The 20,771-nt window shown below is 37.2% G+C and overlaps 1 protein-coding gene across 1 annotated transcript in view; it reads left to right on the top strand.

Annotated features, from left to right (window-relative positions):
* Positions 1 to 20,771, top strand: part of LOC135211173 (uncharacterized) — a 285,675-nt gene that overhangs the window by 241,446 nt on the left and 23,458 nt on the right. The window contains exons 17-18 of the mRNA XM_064244376.1: positions 6,808 to 7,019; positions 19,342 to 19,431. Of these exons, the coding sequence (XP_064100446.1) occupies positions 6,808 to 7,019; positions 19,342 to 19,431 (302 nt within the window). The remainder of the gene's footprint in view (positions 1 to 6,807; positions 7,020 to 19,341; positions 19,432 to 20,771) is intronic.

A 20,771-nucleotide genomic window follows, 5' to 3' on the forward strand; every position in this document is an offset into this window, starting at 1 on the left:
TAATTGGTTGGGAGAGAAACCTCCATTATTCATTAAGCAGTTCCTAGCACTCACGACCCATTTCAATGCTATGGACCAATCTATTTCCTCCTCCTCCATCATCTTTCTTACACTTACCTTGATTATGCCTACGGTCTTTTCACATAATCCGTTGCTCCACGGAGATTCTGATGCTGTGGCTAATAGTTTAATATTCCATCTTTCTGCCATCCTCCTTACTTTTTCATTTTGAAATTCTCCCCCATTGTCTGACAATATTTTGGAGGGAGCTCCAAATATAGCAAACCAGCACTCAAAAAGTGTCTTTATTATTTTTTCTGGTTTCTTATTTTTTATCCAACAGGCCTGACAATACCTCGTTGCCGTATCCACTATTACCAAGAACTTTCTCAACTTTCTCTCTTCTCTCTCTCCTCTCTCTCCCACATCCATCACTACAACTTCATTAAAAGTTTTACTCCAAGAAAAGCCTACTACTGGTTTGGCGGGGTTTCTTTTGTATCTTTTACAAACCTCACAATTTACAATCAATTCCATTAGTAACTTTCTTATTTCCTCTTTTTCTTTTTCAATTAACCCATTACTCCATTGTGCTTCCTATGTTAGCTTCCATATTTTATCTCCACTTCCTTGATCAAACTGTAGATGTAATTTCTTCATTGTGTCCTTAATTTCCCTCAGATTCTTTCCCTTCCAATCCTCCAGTAATAATTCTTCTACCTTCCTCCTCCTTATAGGTACTCTTGAACGACCCTGTTCATCTTCTCTTAACTCTACTTTGATTCCCCCTAATACTTCTATTATGACACAATTTTCTTCAAATTTAGGGTCATACCCATTTTGCTCATGGTTTGGTTACATATTAGCCAGGGTATATCACCCTGCAGAATTTCTGTCTTCAAATAAAACTTTTTGTTTTTTAGTATCACAGGTATTTCTTCTATTATTCCTTTGGACTTATAAGATGTCTCACCAAAATTAAACACTTTATTAGACGCTGTCCTAGTGCCCCTCATTCTCCTCAACTCTTAGTGACTCAAATCCATGACAATACGTTCTAGTCACAATTCCCCACAAACTGTTGATTTACACCGTGTCCAAAATTGCATCAACCACCTCCCACGACTCTTCCACTATTTTATTAACTTCTCCTAAATAAACCTCTTCTTCTTCGGTCCCAGTTTCTGTTTTCAACTTATTTTCTTCTAGTTTTGTTTCAATTTTCTTCCTATTATGAAAATTCTGAGGACAATCCCTAGCCCAATGCCATTCGGAGCTGCATATTGTACATACTGTTACCTTCCCTTCTTTGTTTATAGGATTTCTTCTCTCATCTCTCTCTCTCTCTCTCTCTCACTCACCTCGGTTCCATCTTCCCCGATATCTCTGGTTTTCCCTCCCTCTCCCAGAACTGGCATTGCCTTCTGATGACCCCCACCATTCCCGTTCCTCTTTAGTCCCTAATCCCTCAAATAGTCTTTTCATTGTTTGCGACACTGTTTCTTACTCTAACTTTTCTTGCCCACAAGCCGATAATACCATTTGTTTTTTATTTTCCGTGAGATTTCCTTGCTCTGTTACATATAACCCTTGACTTCCCCTTCAAGCATGCCTTTCCCCCATAGGTCTTTCACACTCAGATGCTGCCTTCTCGTATCTAATTAAATAGTCCACCATCTTTTCACCAGTCTCTTCTTATTAGAATGTATCTTTTTATTCTGCCGTAATTCTCCATTACCGAGTCTTTTAGATAGGCTTTATCTAGTTTGTCTAGGATTATCTTTGGACCCTCTGTACCTGTAAGTTTATCTCTATCTAATCCTTCCACTAGTTCTCGGGTTTTCCCTTTTAAACTCATTCTCATTTCTATTGCCGGGTATTTTGTATCTTCTCCATACAATAGTAGCCAATCTTCGGCTTGACCTTTCCATTCTGTGTACTCTTCTTGTATCCCGTTAAAATTCGGACATTCCCTTCTCCATCTAGTCTCCCTTTGTTCACTATCAGATCCAGGCATCTTTGATCAACCATGCTCTGCTACCAGTTTGTATTTTAGCCTAGCCTAACTTTTTTTTACACATATGAATAATCTACCCACCTGTACACGTTCTCCAACTCCAGTATACTTCAGAAATCACCTTAGATCAACACCACAATAAGACTTACACCCCAAAAACTCCTACCAGACAGAGAGCTCTCCCCTACCAACCAAACACCACACGCACGTGTCTCCTACTGCCCCGTGTTATTATTTACATCCCACCGACGCCGCTGCCATCTTGTCTATGACGTCACAGGCTATGATGTCACAACACAACTTAAATACATCAACAGACACCTAGAATCAACCATATGCTGTCCATATATAGGACACCCACCATATTTCAACAATGCATAAAATACCAATAACAATTATACAATATATAATCACAGGGTAGTTCTCGAAATCTCAGGATGACCTTGGTGGCTCCTCTGTGGCCTCATGCAGAGTGGTTCCCGGACCTTCTGTCTCTTATGGCAGAGGTTCCAAGAGAGATTCTTCTGTGGCGTCAACTTCTTTGTCAACCTCATGTCAAAAGATTTCACCAGTCAGTAGAATTCCTGTCTCTTCATGGATGGAGACTATCAAGCAAGAGGATTTTCTCAGGAGGCAGTGAGACGTATGTTCAGTTGCCGCAGAAAATCCTCTTCAGCAATTTACCAGGGGAAATGGATGGTCTACTGTGATGGGTGTCCTCGACGGGGTTTGTCTCCACTCAAAGCCTCTGTTCAGCATATAGCAGATATTTTTTTTTATCTTACTCAGGGATGAGAAAGGACTCTCTCTTTCTGCTGTCAGGGGCTACAGAGCAGCACTAGGTTTTTTATTACACCTGAAGGGCGTAGACATCTCTCATCTAGGGAGATTTCCTTGTTGTTCAGGGGTTTCGAACAAACCTGTACTCCAAGGGAACTCAAGCCTCCTGCATGGGATGTTTTGCTTGTCCAGAGAAGCCTACTTGAGCTGCATTTGAGCCCTTGTGTCGTTTGTCTGACAGAATTCTGATGCCAAAGACAGTTTTCCTGTTGGCCTTGGCTTTTTCAAAGAGAGTGGGGGAGCTACATGGCCTAAATTATTAGGTGAAACATACCAGCGGTTGGGGGTCGGTGACCGAGTTTGTCCCGGAATTTGTGGCCAAGACCCAAAATCCCTTGGTACATGATGACAGATTTCTCTTTTTCCATTTCATCATTGAATGGCTTTGTGGACAATGACCCACAGGAACTGTTACTTGTCCTGTCAGAGCCCTAAGATGCTACCTTAAAGGACTCGCCTAGACTTTTTGTCAGCACTGGTCATTCTAGAAAAGAGGTTTCCAAACACTATTTCATTCTGGATACGTGAGGCAACTAAGCAGGCTTATAGCTGAGTCTGTGCGGGCTAGAGCACATACTGTCAGCGGTATAAATTCTTCTCTGCCATTTAAGAAAAATTTTGCTTTTCGTAGAATTTTGAGTGCTGGTTCCTGGTTGCGCCAGTCTATGTTCACTTCCTTTTACCTGAAAGATGATGCTCACAGATCTTTGGACATGTTTTCTATGAGTGCTGTGGTGGCTGCCCAACAAGTTGTGTAACTCATCAATTACCCCTAATGGGGTATTTTGTATCATGATGATTTTGTGGTAGAGAGGAGTGAGTTGGCTGGTCTCTTTCTTTCTCTTTTTTCCTTTCTTCTTCCTATGGGCGGGTTGAGGAATAGACACATCATATGCTGGACTGGTCTGATACAGGTGAGTAAGGTAGCCATACTGAAAGTTGGTGTGTTTTTGATCTTTGAAATACAGGCAGCCCGCGGTTAACGGCGCAATCGCTCAACGGTGAATCAGTTTTATGGCTGTCGTGAAAAATAGTCATTAAAAAATAAGTTATTTTAAGGTATTTTTATGGCACAATTTTCGGTCAACAGTACCGCTAGTGCTGTTATGTGTAACGAGTACATACATTTGTAGAAATACCGTTCAGCCCATAAAGGTTATGCAAATGATATTAAAATATTGTATTGAGTTATTACATAAGTATTAGGGTAAAATATATGCCTCTGATGCTGTTCTAAGTCGAAAATATAGAGTTAAATGAATGCAAATTTAGCTATGGATGTGTTGATTTATAAATGTTCATGCTTTTACGTTTAAAATGTGTATGAAAATGTATTACGTATAGGTATTTTTATTTCTGCATATAAATATGATACAAAGGCAGCTTTTGAAACTGTGTTCTCGTTATCAAATGTGATGTTTTTTCATGTTCATTCTTGTAAGCCGCCGCCTGCCACTCTTCTGAAAATAAAGTTAAAAAAAGTGCAAATTTAGCGATCAATGTGTCGATTTAAAAAAAAAAAAAAAAAAAAAAAAAAGTGCAAATTTAGTGATTGATGTGTTGATTTTATAAATGTTAATGCTCTTATGTTTGAAATGTGTATGAAAATATACTACGTATAGGGTATTTTTATTTTTGTACATAATGATACAAATTATGGCAGCTTTTGTAACTACCCTCCACGTTGTCAGAGGATGTTTTTTCATGTTCGTTCTTGTCCGTCACTGTTCCGAAAAATGCATGGTGGTATTTTATTATTTATGCATCTTTTCCATAAATCCTTTAAAAAGTTATACAATTCTTCACTGAATCCAATAATATTGTATGTATTCTCATATTATTGTATTATAAAAACTACGGCAAATCTAAGCTAGTATTCCGCGGAGCGGCCAATGTTTTGGTTTCAAATCAGCTGATGGCGAACACGAGTTTGTTTCGGCATATTTAACGCAATTCCGAGCGAATTCTCTTGCTTCTAGTTGGCATAAACGAATATCTAGATACTTGACTCATATGAGATAAGGTTATTTTTCCTTATACGACATGTTTTTAGGTGGAAATGTCAATTGAATATGTCTTGTTGTGATTGTGAATTTTTTTTTTTTCGTTAACAGATTACGTTGGCAGCATGTTTATTGCGTAAAAAAATTACGTGATTCCTTTCGCAATTTTCCTTTATATTATCGTAATATGAACTTTATGTTATTTATCTTATATCAGCGTGAAACCAACAGTAAAATGTGTTCTTTCAAGCCCAATTGTTTTGATTAAAATTATTTTATCTCAATTTTATCCACGGCTGTGTTTGATGGCATACATTTACTGGAGTTTTATCCTTGTTGCCGATGCACGATAATAGTCATTAGGTTTAAATTTAACAGTATATTTCCCGATTGATCTTTTATCTATATTGATCTTTGATATATAGCGAATAAAGTTATTACGTTAAGATATTTCAGTTCTATTCTACATAACGTCATTTATAACAATTATGGTAATAGTGAACTATAGTACGATGATTGAAATACAAGCCAAACGTACATTATCGAATTTGGTTGTACTTAGAAAAAAAAGTCTTTTCACGTTCGGTTGTTCATGGCTGTACACGTTTATGCAACGAGTATAACGTTAAAACCGTACTTTCATAATTCTCTTTTGCTGGTTTTGAACTTATGTAACTAGAAGATGGGATAAAGTTAGGCTGTTGTAATTTGGTCTCTCATAAAATCGGATTATTTGTAAGACGATAATCCGATAATCGTAACTTGAACACTACAGCTACCTGTACACTGTATAAAACCTTATTATATCTTTACATACTCTAGACACCCAAAGGATTAAAGCTAGGCTTTTTTCACCTTACAGTATTTATAATACTATAATGTACTATACAGTAAATTCTATAGATCTATACTGCATGAATATAATTTTACTTATTGCGCCATCCCGGGATTAAGGCACCGTTTGGCTGGTCTAGGGCGCTGTTAACTGGTCTAGAATTTCGAAAGGTGTGCGGCGGCCATAGGCTTTAAAATAGCTTATTGTCGAAAATCACTTAGCGTCGGCGGCCAGGAACGGAACCCCTGCCGCTAACCGAGGGCCGCCTGTACCAAATCCTCTATTCAGTAGCAAAATACTCCTCTCTCTACAGCAAGGGGGAGTGAGGGATAGTAACAAACCCCTGTGAGTATGCATATAGTCTGAATATTCTTTGCCCTGGTTGCAATGAATCTGCTCATATATCATTGTACTTCAACCCTGATGGCTGAGTTGTTAGGTATCTGTTTATCTTCTCACAGGTATGAGATCACCTTCTCTAGAACTAATTCTTTTAAGAGGGGTGGTCAGGGCTTAGCTCCCAGCCAGTTTAGGATACTTGTACCTCCCACCAAGTATCCTATTGTTAAGACCGAAGGTTTGTTCTATATATGAACTAATGACAAATTTTTTGTATATTTCATAGCTAATAAACCTGAGATCTTAATGTTTACTTCCCGCCTCTAGCTGCCCCTACTCTGTTATAGTTCCTGGGTTGGGGAAAGACTTAAATACGTCACGGTCTCTGACCAGCTATCACCTCGTACACGCAGGAGTTGCCAGATCTCACAGATTCTTTGCGTATAATCTTTGATCATTTTTAACTGGTTAACAGCTAACGCTTGGAAATATCCTATTGTTAAGACCTCAGGTTTGTTAGCTATGAAAAATACAAATTGATTAAAACATTTTTTCATATTTTGTTGACCCCTAATGTCATGTAGAACAATAAGGACATGGCATGAAGGTGAGAATATGAGTAGTAGAATACGAGTATGTCATAGACTTTATCTGCAGCCATTTTAGGGATATTTCTGTGTGTAAGGTGTGTCATGTGTAGAAAGCCATAATTTTTGGCAGCTAAAGAAAGTTTCTTTACTATTCATTTTTAATGAATGATTTGTACATTTCAGTTGATGTTGCCAGTGGTGTTGATCAAGAGACTCTAGAGAGTTTAGGAGAGGCTATGCATAAACATTACAAATACTCTTTGCCAGAGCTCAGTGCTTGTTTGCCAGCAGTTGGGGAACTTAAAGTTGTACATTGTACCCGAGATGGAAAGGAAGATTTTTATCGTGTCCGTATCTTAGAAATTCAAAGGGAAACTAATTATACCGTCTTAAAGGTGAGAAACTATGCAGCTTTTGTAAAATTAATAATCCATGTCACATTGTAGTTCTTAGTCTCTTATTTCATCAGATTCTATCTTAATGTCATGAAAAGGTTGCTTTGTCACTAAGTATTGGGACAGTGAGTCTACTTGGGAAAACATTTGGAGCCAGGTAAACATTCTGGAATCATCATCTACAATAAAAAGGCTTATGAAGATATTGTTCTAAAGTATACTGTCAGAACTCTTTACTATTTCCTTAATCTTTTCTACAAAGTTTGAGTTCTTACCTGTTATTTTGGTATTTTGACAGTGAGAAGAATATTAAGATATTGTTGCGTAGTATACTTTTAAGAACTTTTTCTTACATCTGTTTCTGTTATACAAAGTTCATGTTCTGATCTGTCAAAATGAAATTTATAGGTGTTATTGTGCCTTGATGTTTGCCTCAGCTGATACTTTGTTCCACTGTTAACACATTGGTGATGTTAGAATTAACAGATTTTTGCATTCGCTTTGGTCATTTAATCAAGTAAAAAATATTAACATATTAGCTATTTATATGAATGTGTTTGTTTTTATGAGAATGCAATTGTTATATGTGTATAACTTTGGTAAAAGTGGTCCATTCATTGCTGTTTGGTAACAAAATAGCTAACTAGTGGCAACTGAGTAGTGGAAGGGGGGTGGTTCAACTAGTGGCAAGTTAGTGGGTGGATGGGGGGAACCACCCACTCACTCAGTAAACAGCATCACTTTGACTGCCATAACATGCAGCTTTACTTGAAGTATCTTGTATCATGGCTCTTGTTGGAACTTTCACATGGTTTATTTCCTTGTTTTATGGCCACAACTGTGGCTTTCTGTGGATTTTGCTTGGTTTTCTCAGTAGTGATGGTATCTGATAATTCAAGGAAGAATGAAGGGCATGGATGTCTTGGGCACAAATGAATGTGTGCTAGATTCATGTGTAGGTAAATTTTTCATGGAATGATAATTAGAAAAATGGCATTGGAGTGAAGAATAAAACAAAACCATTTATATGGTCTTTTAAGTGAAATCTATAAAAGTGGAAATGCAAAATACTGCTGTCAAAAAATGATTTTGTAGAGCGAATTAATTTCATTAAGGTTTGTGAGCATGAAATTGAAACTGAAGTGAAAAGGAATGTGTAAAGAACTAAAAAGCAAGTAGGAGTTGACATTTATGAAAAGAGTTCAGTGATGAAAGACAGACAAACCGGTCCATTACCCTACTTGATATATTCAGAAATAGCCTGAAGCATCCATAGCAAAGAAAAAGATCACCACCATTCTACTGAATGTGTTACCATATAAGAATTGCATTTTAAAATGTGTTTGTGACTAATCTTAGAAAAAATAAGATGTGGTAAACATTACCATTTTATTTTTAATCATGTTTAAGTTACTTTTGTACTATATTTGTGTAACTCGTGTATATAATATTCTTGATAAACTAATTTAAAAACTAGTGATTGGTAATCTATAGTGTGAAGTATGCTTAAAATAAGGAAAGAGAGGAATGAATAGGTGGAAGATCAAAGGGTTGGGCATGTGCATTTGACAAATGGACATCTGATGGACGAGCAACCCCAGTTCTCTTGGTGATGACTGTTCAATCCAGTCAACTGTACGGCACTTGTTGGTTGTGTTCCAGGTAATCTTAGAAGATATTTACTTTCTGAATGTCAGGACAGCAATGTCAGTTACTTTCTCTCTGGAAACTCGAAGAGGAATAGGTATTATGAAGTAAGATTATAATAGAATGAGCTGGACTCTACAGTAAAAATTGTTTGTTACACAACTTGCACAAACAGCAGATCACACCTATACTGAGATCACCCAGAGAAAGATTAAAGGGAAAGCTATGAAAGTAAATGGGCAAACTAAACCGGCTTTAAAGAGATAGAGAGTAATTCCGTCCTCTCTTAAAGGCAGTAGGAAAGTAACTGATAGGTCACGAGATGCCCAGGGCATTGTGGTAACTACCAATGCCCCGTGACCAGGTACAGATGCCAATAGTCCCTGGATCACACAAGTTTTTTTTTTTTTAATTGATTCCACTGATTGTCCAACTGGCACTAGTATATATCCTAATGTTAAGACCTCAGGTTTGTTAGTTATGAAAAATACAAATTGATCAAAAATTTGTTATATTTTCAATATGTAGCAGGGAAAATATCTTTAGAAGTAGTAACTGACAGTGTTCTAAACACTTCTGTAATTGTTTACGTATACTATATATTTATACTTTATTTCCTACATGGGCTGTAAAATTGAAATACATGTATTTTCAGGTGAATAATATGCATTTTTGATAGCGTAGTCACTGTTTCAACCTCAAAAGAGTTACCCCCCTGGTGTGCGCCAGCGCCCCAAGGTGATCAGACTAACATCAAAGAAATATCTTTTAGCCTGGTCTTTTAGCTGGGTATTATGCCATAATAATAAACACAATGACAAGTGATAGAGTATAATGGACTCAAAAGACAAGAAGGCATTTTTTGTCTTCTTCAGCGAAAGCTGTACCCAGTTTTCCTAAGTCAAAACCTGTAGAAGTGACTATTGAGCGTGCTCATTGGCCATCTTGTTTTATGTTTGGGATGGCAAAAGACCTCAAACCATTACTCTTTCTGGTCATCACACACGAAAGACTATACTGCCAGTGCTCCTCTATTTTGAGATTTTTTCTTTGACATTGATCATGGAATCGCCGTCATTTGAAATTCAAGTGCTCATTTTTAAGATTTAGTTAAAACAGTTAGGTTAAAAACTGTGGAACAAGAAAATTTTATTGTGACGTAGAAAACTAGTGTTTTGTTTACCTGTCCGGCATTGTTTAGAACACGTGACCGGCAAGAAATATGTTACAGGCTAGCCTTTATGAAAGCAAAAAGTGTATATAAATAAATTTTTGTGGTAAGTTGTTTTTGCCCCAAAAAAGATATTTGATATTGTATTATTAATTTAGTTAATCTTTTCAGATAACTGTTTCTACAATTTCCGGGGCAGTAGCCTGCATGAGCTAGTAGCCTAGCCATTTTAGGACATGTAATTTTAGACTAGGAATGGCAACTATCGGTAGCCCGTAACCAAAGATAGTATATATTTTAAAGGTGATTAAATTACCTTAAGTATTTACCTAATTTTTTGGTGATAAGTACCTAGAAGTAGATAAACATGCTACATCATTTTAGTTTTATTTTGCCATATTTAGTATGACCGAAATAAACCAAGCCAAATAATTCCAAGATGTTAAGTGGTAAACCCCTTACTAACACGATTAATCAAAGTTGTTAGCCTAGAATACGTATTCGCAGGCTAGTAAAATTGGGCCTACTTGGCAAAAAATTTTGAATCGCGCCTTGAGGGATGCTGGGAGTTCACGAATCAAGCTGTTGTTTTGTTTTCAAGCGTTACCCAGGCACGCATGCACGAATTTCTTTCTTCTCGCACTAAAAAGCATCAGCGACACATCTCAGAAATGATTTCGTCACTTTGTCGTAATTTTTACACTGTTTTATATTATCCGTTACATAGAGTTTTATATATGAAAATGTGCGCAATTTCATGTAGAATACAACAAAAAACAACCCATGGTTGTAACTTTTTATCAGTTTTGAAATATTTTCATATAAATAACGATGTGCCAAAATTTCAACCTTCAGTCAACTTTGACTCGAACGATGGTAAAAAAATGCAATCGTAAGCTAAAATTCTTACATTCTAGTAATATTCAATCATTTACCTTCATTTTGCAATAAATTGGAAGTCTCTAGCACAATATTTTAATTTATGGTGAAATTTTGAAAAATAAACTTTTTCCTTACGTTCGCACGGTAACTGCTGAAAAAATCAGAAATTCTTTCATCCGATTGTTGTAATGTTTGCACCATTTTATATTAGCCTTTACATAAAGTTTTATATATGAAAATGTGATCAATTTCATGTAGAATACAACAAAAAACACAACCCAAGGTTGTAGCTTTTATCAGATTTGAAATATTTTCATATAAATCTCATTAAGTGCCAAAATTTCAACCTTTGGTCATCTTTGACTCGACCGAAATAGTTGAAAAACGCAATTGTAGGCTAAAACTCTTACATTCTAGTAATATTCAATCATTTTCCTTCTTTTTGCAACAAATTGGAAGTCTCTAGCACAGTATTTTGATTTATGGTGAATTTTTTAAAAAACTTTTTCCTTTCGTCTGCGCGGTAGCTCCCCAAAAAATCAGAAATTCTTCCATCAGTTTGTCGTGTTTGTCGTAATGTTTGCAGCGTTTTATATTAGCCATTACTTAAAGTTGTGTATATGAAAATGTGTGCAATTTTATGTAGAATACAACAAAAACAACCCATGGTTGTAGCATTTATCAGTTTTGGAATATTTTCATATAAATCACGATAAATGCCAAAATTTCAACCTTCAGTCAACTTTGACTCGACCAAAATGGTAAAAAAACGCAATTGTACGCTAAAACTCTTACATTCTAGTAATAGTCAATCATTTACCTTCATTTTGCAACAATTTGGAAGTCTCTAGCACAATATTTTGATTTATGGTGAATCTTTTAAAAAACTTTTTCCTTATGTCCGCGCGGTAACTCTGCCGAAAAGATCAGAAATTCTTTCGTCCGATTGTCGTAATGTTTTCACCATTTTATATTAGCTGTTATATAAAGTTTTATATATGAAAGTGTTTGCAATTTCATGTAGAGTAGAAGAAAAACAACTCATGGTTGTAGCTTTTATCAGTTTTGAAATATTTTCATATAAATAACGATAAATAGAAAAAATTCAACCTTCGGTCAACTTTAACTCGACCGAAATGGTCGAAAACTGCAATTGTAAGCTACAACACTTACAGTCTAATAATATTCAATCAATTATCTTATTTTGCAACAAACGGGAAGTCTCTAGCACAATATTTCGATTTATGGTGAATTATTGAAAACAACTTTTTTTTTACGTCCGGGCGTTACGATTTCATGGATCTTATTGTGATAATATTTTCTCTGTGTTGCTTTGATCGTTTTACAATTTGTTATGTACCAAAATCATCGCAACTTAGTGTACAATACAACGAAAAAAAATTAACTCATTAGCTTTAACCGTTTTGCTCACAGCGCGATTTGTATACATTATTTATGAAGATTTTTTTTTGCTCTGTCATATATTCCAATATTTATATATGATAATGATATTTTTTTCATTTCTGATGGTTGCATACTAAACTTCAATTACGAAAAAAGGAGCCAAAAATGAACTCTTAATCTTGAAAACTAAGCGTGCAGTGAATTTTTTAAACAAACTTTTTTCCGCTTCGGCACTCGCTCCCTAATGCCTACGGCACACGGGAGACGCTTTCGGAAATACCGGCTCGGAGTTTAGGGTTAAATAACATGTTTAATGGGGTGCTGAAATTGTAATTTGAATTATCACTCTTAAGTTATGCTTAGTAAGTGTTGAATTACGTGTAAGGTAAAATAACCTAACATGAAGGTTAGCGTTGGTATGATGGTTCTATATAGGCTAGTTTATCAGTAATGTGACATGCTAAAACTATTTGAGTCTTAGCAAAATTGTGTGTTTTGCTATGATTTAGTATCCTAGCCACTTAATTGAAAAAATTTCAAAAATTACTTGACTCGGTTAATAGTAACTTGGCTATGTAGCTTAACTAAGTGATTGGGCTACATATTAAGTTTTAGTTGGTAATAAGCCAAAACCTATCCTTATATGGTAAGAATAGATTATACCAATGATACTAACCCAAGTCGTATAGAAATCTTTACTAGGTTAGTAAATAGTTAGCCATATATAGTATGTGTATATGTATAGGTGTATGGGTTCATAAACCACTTTATTCAACATTTCAAAAATTACATAACTCAGTAAATAGTTACTTGGTTATGTAGCCTAACTAAGCGATTAGGCTACATATTAAATTCTTGTTGGTAATAAGTAAAAACCTAACCTTATCCAGTAGGAATAGACTATACCAAGGATACTAACCCACGCCTTATAGAAAACTTGCTTAGGTTAGTAAATAGTTAGTCATAACTAACTTGAATAGTATTGGGTATTGTTATAATCAAATTTAAAAACCAATACATAAGGACTTAGTTTGAGTAATATAAAAATAAACAAGGCTTCAGAGGTAATTTAAACCTCAAAAGGTTTGAGTTAACACAGATTTAGGCAGTTCTAGGTAATAACTGCATCGAGTATTTATATGAAAATTACAATTCTCTAAAAGTAATTGAGCAGATATTTGAAATTTAACAATTGTTGTTGGGGGGGTTGAGTTTAACCCCAGGGACTAGTATCAGAAACAGAAAAATAACATTTGACGCCCCAGTCCCTAGTGGCTGGCCTCTATTTTTACGGAGCCGTTCCTTACAGTCCGTGCGGAGTTAGCACGTAGAATTACCTAAATAATTTACAGAATGTACTAGAAATGTAATTTTGTAGTCAAACTGACTTATAAAATATCTACTACTTGTTAATATTTACGGTTTTCAAGTATTAAAAATAATTTATACTAAAATAAAAATTTTCTAATAACAACTTGGTTTTTTCACTACAGGGCCATCTTGAGAAATGACCCTCAATTAAAATATCACACCAAGCTGGTTGCTTGGTGTGATATTTGCCAGTGGGAACTGCCCATACCACCTGCCATAGGCATAGTCCCTGTAACGATCAGGGCAAATTTGTTCCTGATATGTGCGAGAGTTGTAGCGTGCTCTTGGCAGCAAGCTTTAAAGATGAAACTGCTCGCTTTAGACTGTCTCGATGGGTCCTAGGGGTTTGGCAAAAATGAGGAAGGGGAAGATTATATCCATCCGGCAAAACTCCGGCAGCATATATTGAAACCCTTCTCTGACGTTCCATATTCGGGCCAAAACCCAATAACATCAGTCACCACTACCCTCCAGGTACATCCTGAGGAGGAATTAGAGGAATCCTCACCTTCAGGTGAAGTGTTCAAAGACTTTGAGGTAGACATTGATACCGAAAGAACCTTGCTGAACCCAGTAGAACCAAGGACACAGATGTCAATCAGCCATGGGAAAAACATTTTTGAAGAAAGTATATCTCCCATGCAGCTTTCAGAAGCCGATCAGGATACTTCCCCCAAAAGGGATATAAGGATCCACCTGAACCCAATGGAAATAACAGCAAATTCAGAGGGTTATAGCAATTCACCCAGGACTTCTGCCCCTCGGGAACAGACAGGTGCAGCTCAGCTGTAGATATACAATCAGGTTTCACAAGCTCCCCCAAAAGGGATACACAGTTTGCGGTATTAGATCACTTCTGCAAGGAAATAATGAATGACATCAAAGATGCTTTTGCTGCTGAAAGGCAACAGATAATGGACATATTGAATGATACACCAAAATGTAAATGTCCTGCATCTTGCATTAGAATGGGGAGAATTGAAACCAAATCTGCCCAAACAAGAGTTAAGAGTGCAAACACAACTGGAATCAACAAAATGGCCAGTTTTGGTTATGAGTCTTGTGACCAAAATCTAGCAGACACTCTCCTACTCTGATGTTGATAACCCTTAGCGAGATGCTTCAATGTGTATTTTCTTTCAGGATGGTAAGTATCTTATTAATGAGAGAAAGACCATGATAGAAGTAGTACATGTTGAAATTAGGGACAGGTCAGCCTCTCCTAACACTGAATGGCGCCTGATACCACCTGTGCCAGACGTGGAGAAGCCTCTAAAGGAAACTGTTCTCCTAGCTGGCAATTTGGCATTAAGAGCTGTAGATGAAACTCTTCACCAGGTAAATGGGACAGGAATTTATAGTGCCATTATGAACAAGACTGAGGTGGCTCACCATGTACCACCAGCCTTCTGCCCCTTCACATTTAATCACATTTAAAGGTATAAATCATGTGAAAACACATTTTCAAAATTAGTAGTAACCAGAAAGCGTGAACCATTGGCAGAACTAAAACCATTTGCTTCGGTTATTCTGGTTTCAGAAACTCCACCGAAGAATGGGCAACGCTACAACTTCCCTTTGATAGGAAAAAGCTCCCCCCTAGATATTGTAACTCAGTGATTTGGTACTCCAATGAGAAGGATTTCAGAAGGTACATCAGCATCAGAGTTTCATGCTAGGACCCACCTCCTTATTGTCTTAACCACTTCCTCACTGTTAGAAATAGCCACAAAAAGGCTTCCAGAAGAATCTAGGATTATTTTTGCTGTTGTGGCTAAAAGCCTTATGAGAACGTTATGGGAAGCTTTGTATGAATTTTTGGACTGGCGCATAAAAGTGCGAATGGAGGTACTGGAAAACTCCAACAAGTCACTTCCCAAAGTGACTACCCTATTACAGTCTAATGCCTTCTGCTGAGACCTGCTTGAGGAGTCTATTGTGACACAAATAAAAGAACAAGCATGTCAACAAAATTGCACAGTGTATGCTCTACTGGGAAAAGATTTCAGGAAACAAAAAACCAGAAATTTCCCCCTTACCAAATCCAAAAAAGGCACGCTTTGATCAAAATTCATATAGGCCTCCATTTACTTCCAATAGCTCTCCTCATACACAGGTAGGTAGTCAGAAGGGACAGCACCCTCAAAAGGGACAAAAACCTGCACAGCAAAAAGCGTATCCTTTTCACAAGGTCCAAAAACCAGCTTATAGAGGAAAAGGAAAACCAACACCTGGAATGTCCATTAAGAGAAAAGGCAGAGGAAGGGGGGGATCCCAAAAGGAATTGTTTGGTCGGGGATCGACTTCAGAAGTTTCAAATGGAATTAAAGTCTTCTCTTTGAGAACACAGTATTATTCTCAACAGACTGGGGTGGAAATGGTCTCACCCCCCCTCTCCACCTGGGATAGGGTTCTTTTAAAAACCGGACCCCTTTATGAAAGATTATGTGCAGAAGGCCCTCTTAAAAGGAGCCATAGAGAAACATTCTTACATTTGTCACCATCCATGTCTCTTTAGTGTTCCCAAAAAGGATTCTTCAGAACAAAGAGCGATCCTTGACCTGTCAACATTGTTTGCCAAGTTTCGAATGACTACCGTTGCCCAAGTGCGTTCTGTCATTCCAAAAGTGACCTGGACAGTTTCTATAGATCTGAAAGACTCATATTGGCACGTCCCTATTGCCGTTCCCTTCCGCCCCTTCCTAGGGTTCCGGATAGGAAAAAGTACATACAGATTCAAGGTCATTGCCCTGAGAATCTTTACAAAATTGGTGATGGTAGTTGTTCGGGAACTCAGGAAAGAAGGAATACATGTGATAGCTTATTTGGACGACTGGTTAGTCTGGGGAGCCACAAGAAAAAAGTGCCTGAAAAACCTAGGAACAGTAGTCAACAGACTCCAGTCAAAAGGCTTTATTATAAATTGGAAAAAATCCCGTATCACACCCTACAGACATTTTCAGTGGCTGGGAATGTGTTGGGACACGGTTCACAGCCTCTTGCATCTTCCCCTCAAAGCTCAGAACATAATAAGGAAAACCTCAAAAGGTTCCTGACACAGCCCATTGCTTCCAGATGACAATTAGAGCGCATTATGGGTCTGCTACAGTTTGCATCTATAACAGATCAAATACTTAGGTTGCAACTGAAAAACTTGAACAAATTTTGGATGTAACATGCAAGAAAAAGGATGTGAGACAAATCTCACAAAATGCATAAAAAACTTGGGGAGATACATCGGCCATGGACACAGAAGGAATCTCTGGCAAAACAGGTCACCCTGACTCCTCCATCTGTAAAAGTAACAAAACACCCAGATGCCATGTTGAGGTTGGGGAGGGCATTGGGAGGGTCGTCAGGTAGCGGGGAGGTGGTCAGCTATTCTAAGGAATTGTCATATCAATTTCCTAGTGCTGATGGCTGTCTTTTTGTCTCTAAAGAAACTCAAACCTCTGGAACAAACACACATTTTGCTGGTCCTAGACAATACGACTACAATGTCTTACATAAAAAAATTGGGATCACGCTCACCTTCTCTCAATATGGTAATGTTAGCCATTCTTCGGATGGCACAGGAAAAGAAGTGGCATTTGTCCGCAACTCACCTTACAGGGTCACTCAATGTAATAGCAGACTCTTTGTCAAGGAACACGACAGCCTCAACAGAGTGGTCATTGGACAACCACTCATTTCAAATAATATACAACCTACTTCCACAACCGGAAGTAGACCTGTTTGCCACATACGTGAATCACAAACTCCCAGTATGTGTCCCCGAATGTGGACAATCAAACAATCGCAAAAGATGCCTTCCTACAGGACTGGAACAACTGGAAGACGATTTATCTCTTTCCTCCATTGTCCCAGATTTCGAAGGTTTTGAACAAGCTCCTAACCTTCAAAGAAACAACTTACCTAATAGCCCCAAATTGGCCAAACAGGCATTGGTTCTTACTACTTCAGCAGCGGACGAAGAGGTCAATTCCATTACCATCCGCTGTACTATCCCAGAAAGTAGGAGGGAAAGTCGTTTACGCATCCTCCTTTCTAAGCCGAGACTTTCACCTGTGGATTTTTAAAATATAATCTACCTTGAAAACTACTCACCCAATATTGCTAGGTACCTAGTGCAAAAACTACGGACATCATCTATCCAGCAATACCATTCTGTATGGAGAATATGGTTAGATTATGTCCAGAGTGAGAGCCCAATCAAGATTTCTATAGAAACACTAATGAATTTTCTTATACACCTCTTTGAAGACAAACATTTTACAGTTACAACAATTACAGCAAAGAAGGCTGCATTAACAGACAGAACCCTTGCTCATAGAAGTTGTCACTTCCCTTCTGTGGTCTTTTCCTTTAAAGAGACCCGCTCCCAAAAGACTTCCAATTACTTGGTCCCTGAATAAGGTACTCAAACTTTTATGTACTCCTCAATTCAACGGACCTAATATAACCACCACATACATGCTTCAAAAAGCAATCTTCATGGTAGCATTAGCATCAGGAGCACGTATTAGTGAATTGGGCTCTCTTAGACGGGGACCATATATCACACAAACTGCCGATAACCAGTTATTGTTATCCCATCATTCCTGGCCAAGAATGAGAATCCTTTAAAGAGGAAATCTAATCTTTTAAGACGACTCAATTTAGCAGACAAAACATTATGCCCAGTTCAAGCACTTAAGGATTACCTAGAGGTCACAGAACCTAGAGGTCATAGAAAATGTTTCAGAAGGTCCAATTTTCCTACATCCTAGCACAAACACACCACTCTCTCTACCAGGGGTAAGAATAATTTTAGTGTCTCTCATTAAATAGGCTAACCCACATTCCTTTCCTAGATCACATAATATTAGGAAAGTAAGTATATCATTGGCCTTATTCAGAAATGTATCATTTGAAGACGTTTCTGAATGTACTGGGTGGTCATCAGAGTCAGTATTCTTAAAACACTACTGCCATTCGAATGCACTGTGTATCAGTAGGTGGTATGGTTAGTCTTGACCCCAGAGGTCTCCGTAACGGGTGGGTATGTTGACTATCGCTGGGGAAGGTGTGTAAAGGTTGCAACCATACCCAAGATACTTAGGTAAGTCACCATAGAAATTTATGCTAAAATTATATCCTATGTGTTTTCTTTATCTTATTAACTGAAACTAGTGGCTTGACATTGAACCTGAAATGTTTTAATCTTAAAACTTTGAGATATTTGGGATGAAAATTTGTGAGCTTAAGTTTTACGTCACCTGTCAATTTCTTTGTAATGCTCCTTTGATGATAAAACAGCCTTTGAGGATGAAACAGTGACTACCCTATCAAACAACAGGTTTTGACGTAGGTAAAGCCTATTTTTTGTAGTCACTGTTGAGTCCTCAAAATCCCCCCATTTCCCTGACAAAAAACCATGGGATTTGGGTAAGGTACATCCTGCGTTGACCAACAGAGTAATGATTTGAGGTCTTTTGCTGACCCGAACATAAAACAAGATGGCCGATGCACATGCGCAATAGTCACTTCTACAGGTTTTGACATAGGAAAACTGGGTACAGCTTTCGCTGAAGATGAGAAAAAATGCCTTCTTGTCTTTTGAGTCCATTATACTCTTATCACTTGTCATAGTGTTTATCATTACGGCATAATACCCGGCTAAAAGACCAGACTAAAAGATATTTCTTTGATATTAGTCTGATCACCTTGGGGCGCTGGCACACGCCAGGGGGGTAACTCCTTTGAGGACGAAACAGTGACTACCAAAAATAGGTTTTTCCTATGTCAAAACCTGTTTTATAATTGTTTTGTGTATTTTTAAACAATTGTTAATTATTTCCATTTCAGGTCTTTTTTATTGATTATGGTGAATTTTTATGGGTCAAGGAGCAGCAGATACGACCTATGGTGCCGCAGTTTTCACACTTACCACCCCAGGTATATGTAACTTTTAAGACTTAGCATTTGTGGATTGTAGCTAAGCATTAGCAATGAGCATTCAAGTTTTTAAAATGTTCATGTTTGATATTCTGTGTACGTACTATTTGTCATTATTGTTTTGCATTTTACTGAACAGTATTTGGTACTTAACATAAGGACTCAGTGTTAGTAGTACAGGTACTCCTCGTTTAATGATGTGGTTCCGTTCCAGCAACAATGTCATAATGTATAATTTTTTAAAAAATAGTGTACAGTGGTCCCCCCATATTTGCAGGGGATGCGTACCAGACCGCCCCGTGAATAGTTAGAACCTGCCAATGTTTGGAACCCCTATAAAAATGCTAAAAACAGCTTATTTTGCTAGTTAAAACAAGAAAAACCCACTTAAAATTTTCATACTTGGTTTTTTTAATAGTTTTAACACAAAAAGTGCATTTTATGATGAAATTGATAAAAAAAAAAAAAACAGGAATTTGTTGATAATTCTCATAGAAAAACACTGCGAATGTCCGAATTTTCTGCGGATAATGCGGGAAAACGTTCCTGAGAAAAATCCGCGAATGTGTAAGTCCGTGAATCTAAAGAATGCAAATACGGGGGGTGTGGGGGGGGTCCACTGTACTTTATTTAACACATTTAGCCTACATTCCTGAGTTAGCCTACTATTAAGTCAATACAATACTAAGACAATACAGTGCTACACTTTTTTCAGAATCTGCACATAATATAGCAGTGACCTTCAAATTCTAAATTTGGTATTTCATAATTATCGCTATTAGTTTCTTCATCATTTATTTTTAATGTAGAGGGTAGTAAGACGAAAAAAATAATGAATGAATTTCGGCGATCACGGGGCATTTGAATGTCGCTGTCAAAGTGGAAACAAAGCACACCACCATCTATTGAGGAAAGTGAACACTAAAGTATTCGCTAATGGGATAAGCATTTTGTAGCATTCATAAAGATTTATGTTTGCACTTCTTACCTCTAGTGTCATCTGATCTCATGGATGACATATCAAATACATATGTAAATACGTACACAGTTGTACAAAAGATTATCAAACTGTATTACATGTAAGTCTTTCAGGCATACTAGGAGTAAGGAATTCGTGCATGCCAAATGTCTCATTGTTTTGATTAAAAATATTGACTTGGTTGCGACTTCTGAAGTGGAATATTTAAAAGAATATATTTATTTTCAAGTTAATAAAAAACATTTTGACTTCACAGATCTTTTCTTTACTTAGAATTCACACATTTTCTTATCATTATTAAGAATTAATCTCACTAAAACAAAGGAGATATGGCATAATTTTTAATGTGTATTTTTGCTGT

This window comes from Macrobrachium nipponense, chromosome 4 (assembly GCF_015104395.2).
Source record: "Macrobrachium nipponense isolate FS-2020 chromosome 4, ASM1510439v2, whole genome shotgun sequence".
In the NCBI taxonomy this organism is placed as follows: Eukaryota; Metazoa; Arthropoda; class Malacostraca; order Decapoda; family Palaemonidae; genus Macrobrachium; species Macrobrachium nipponense.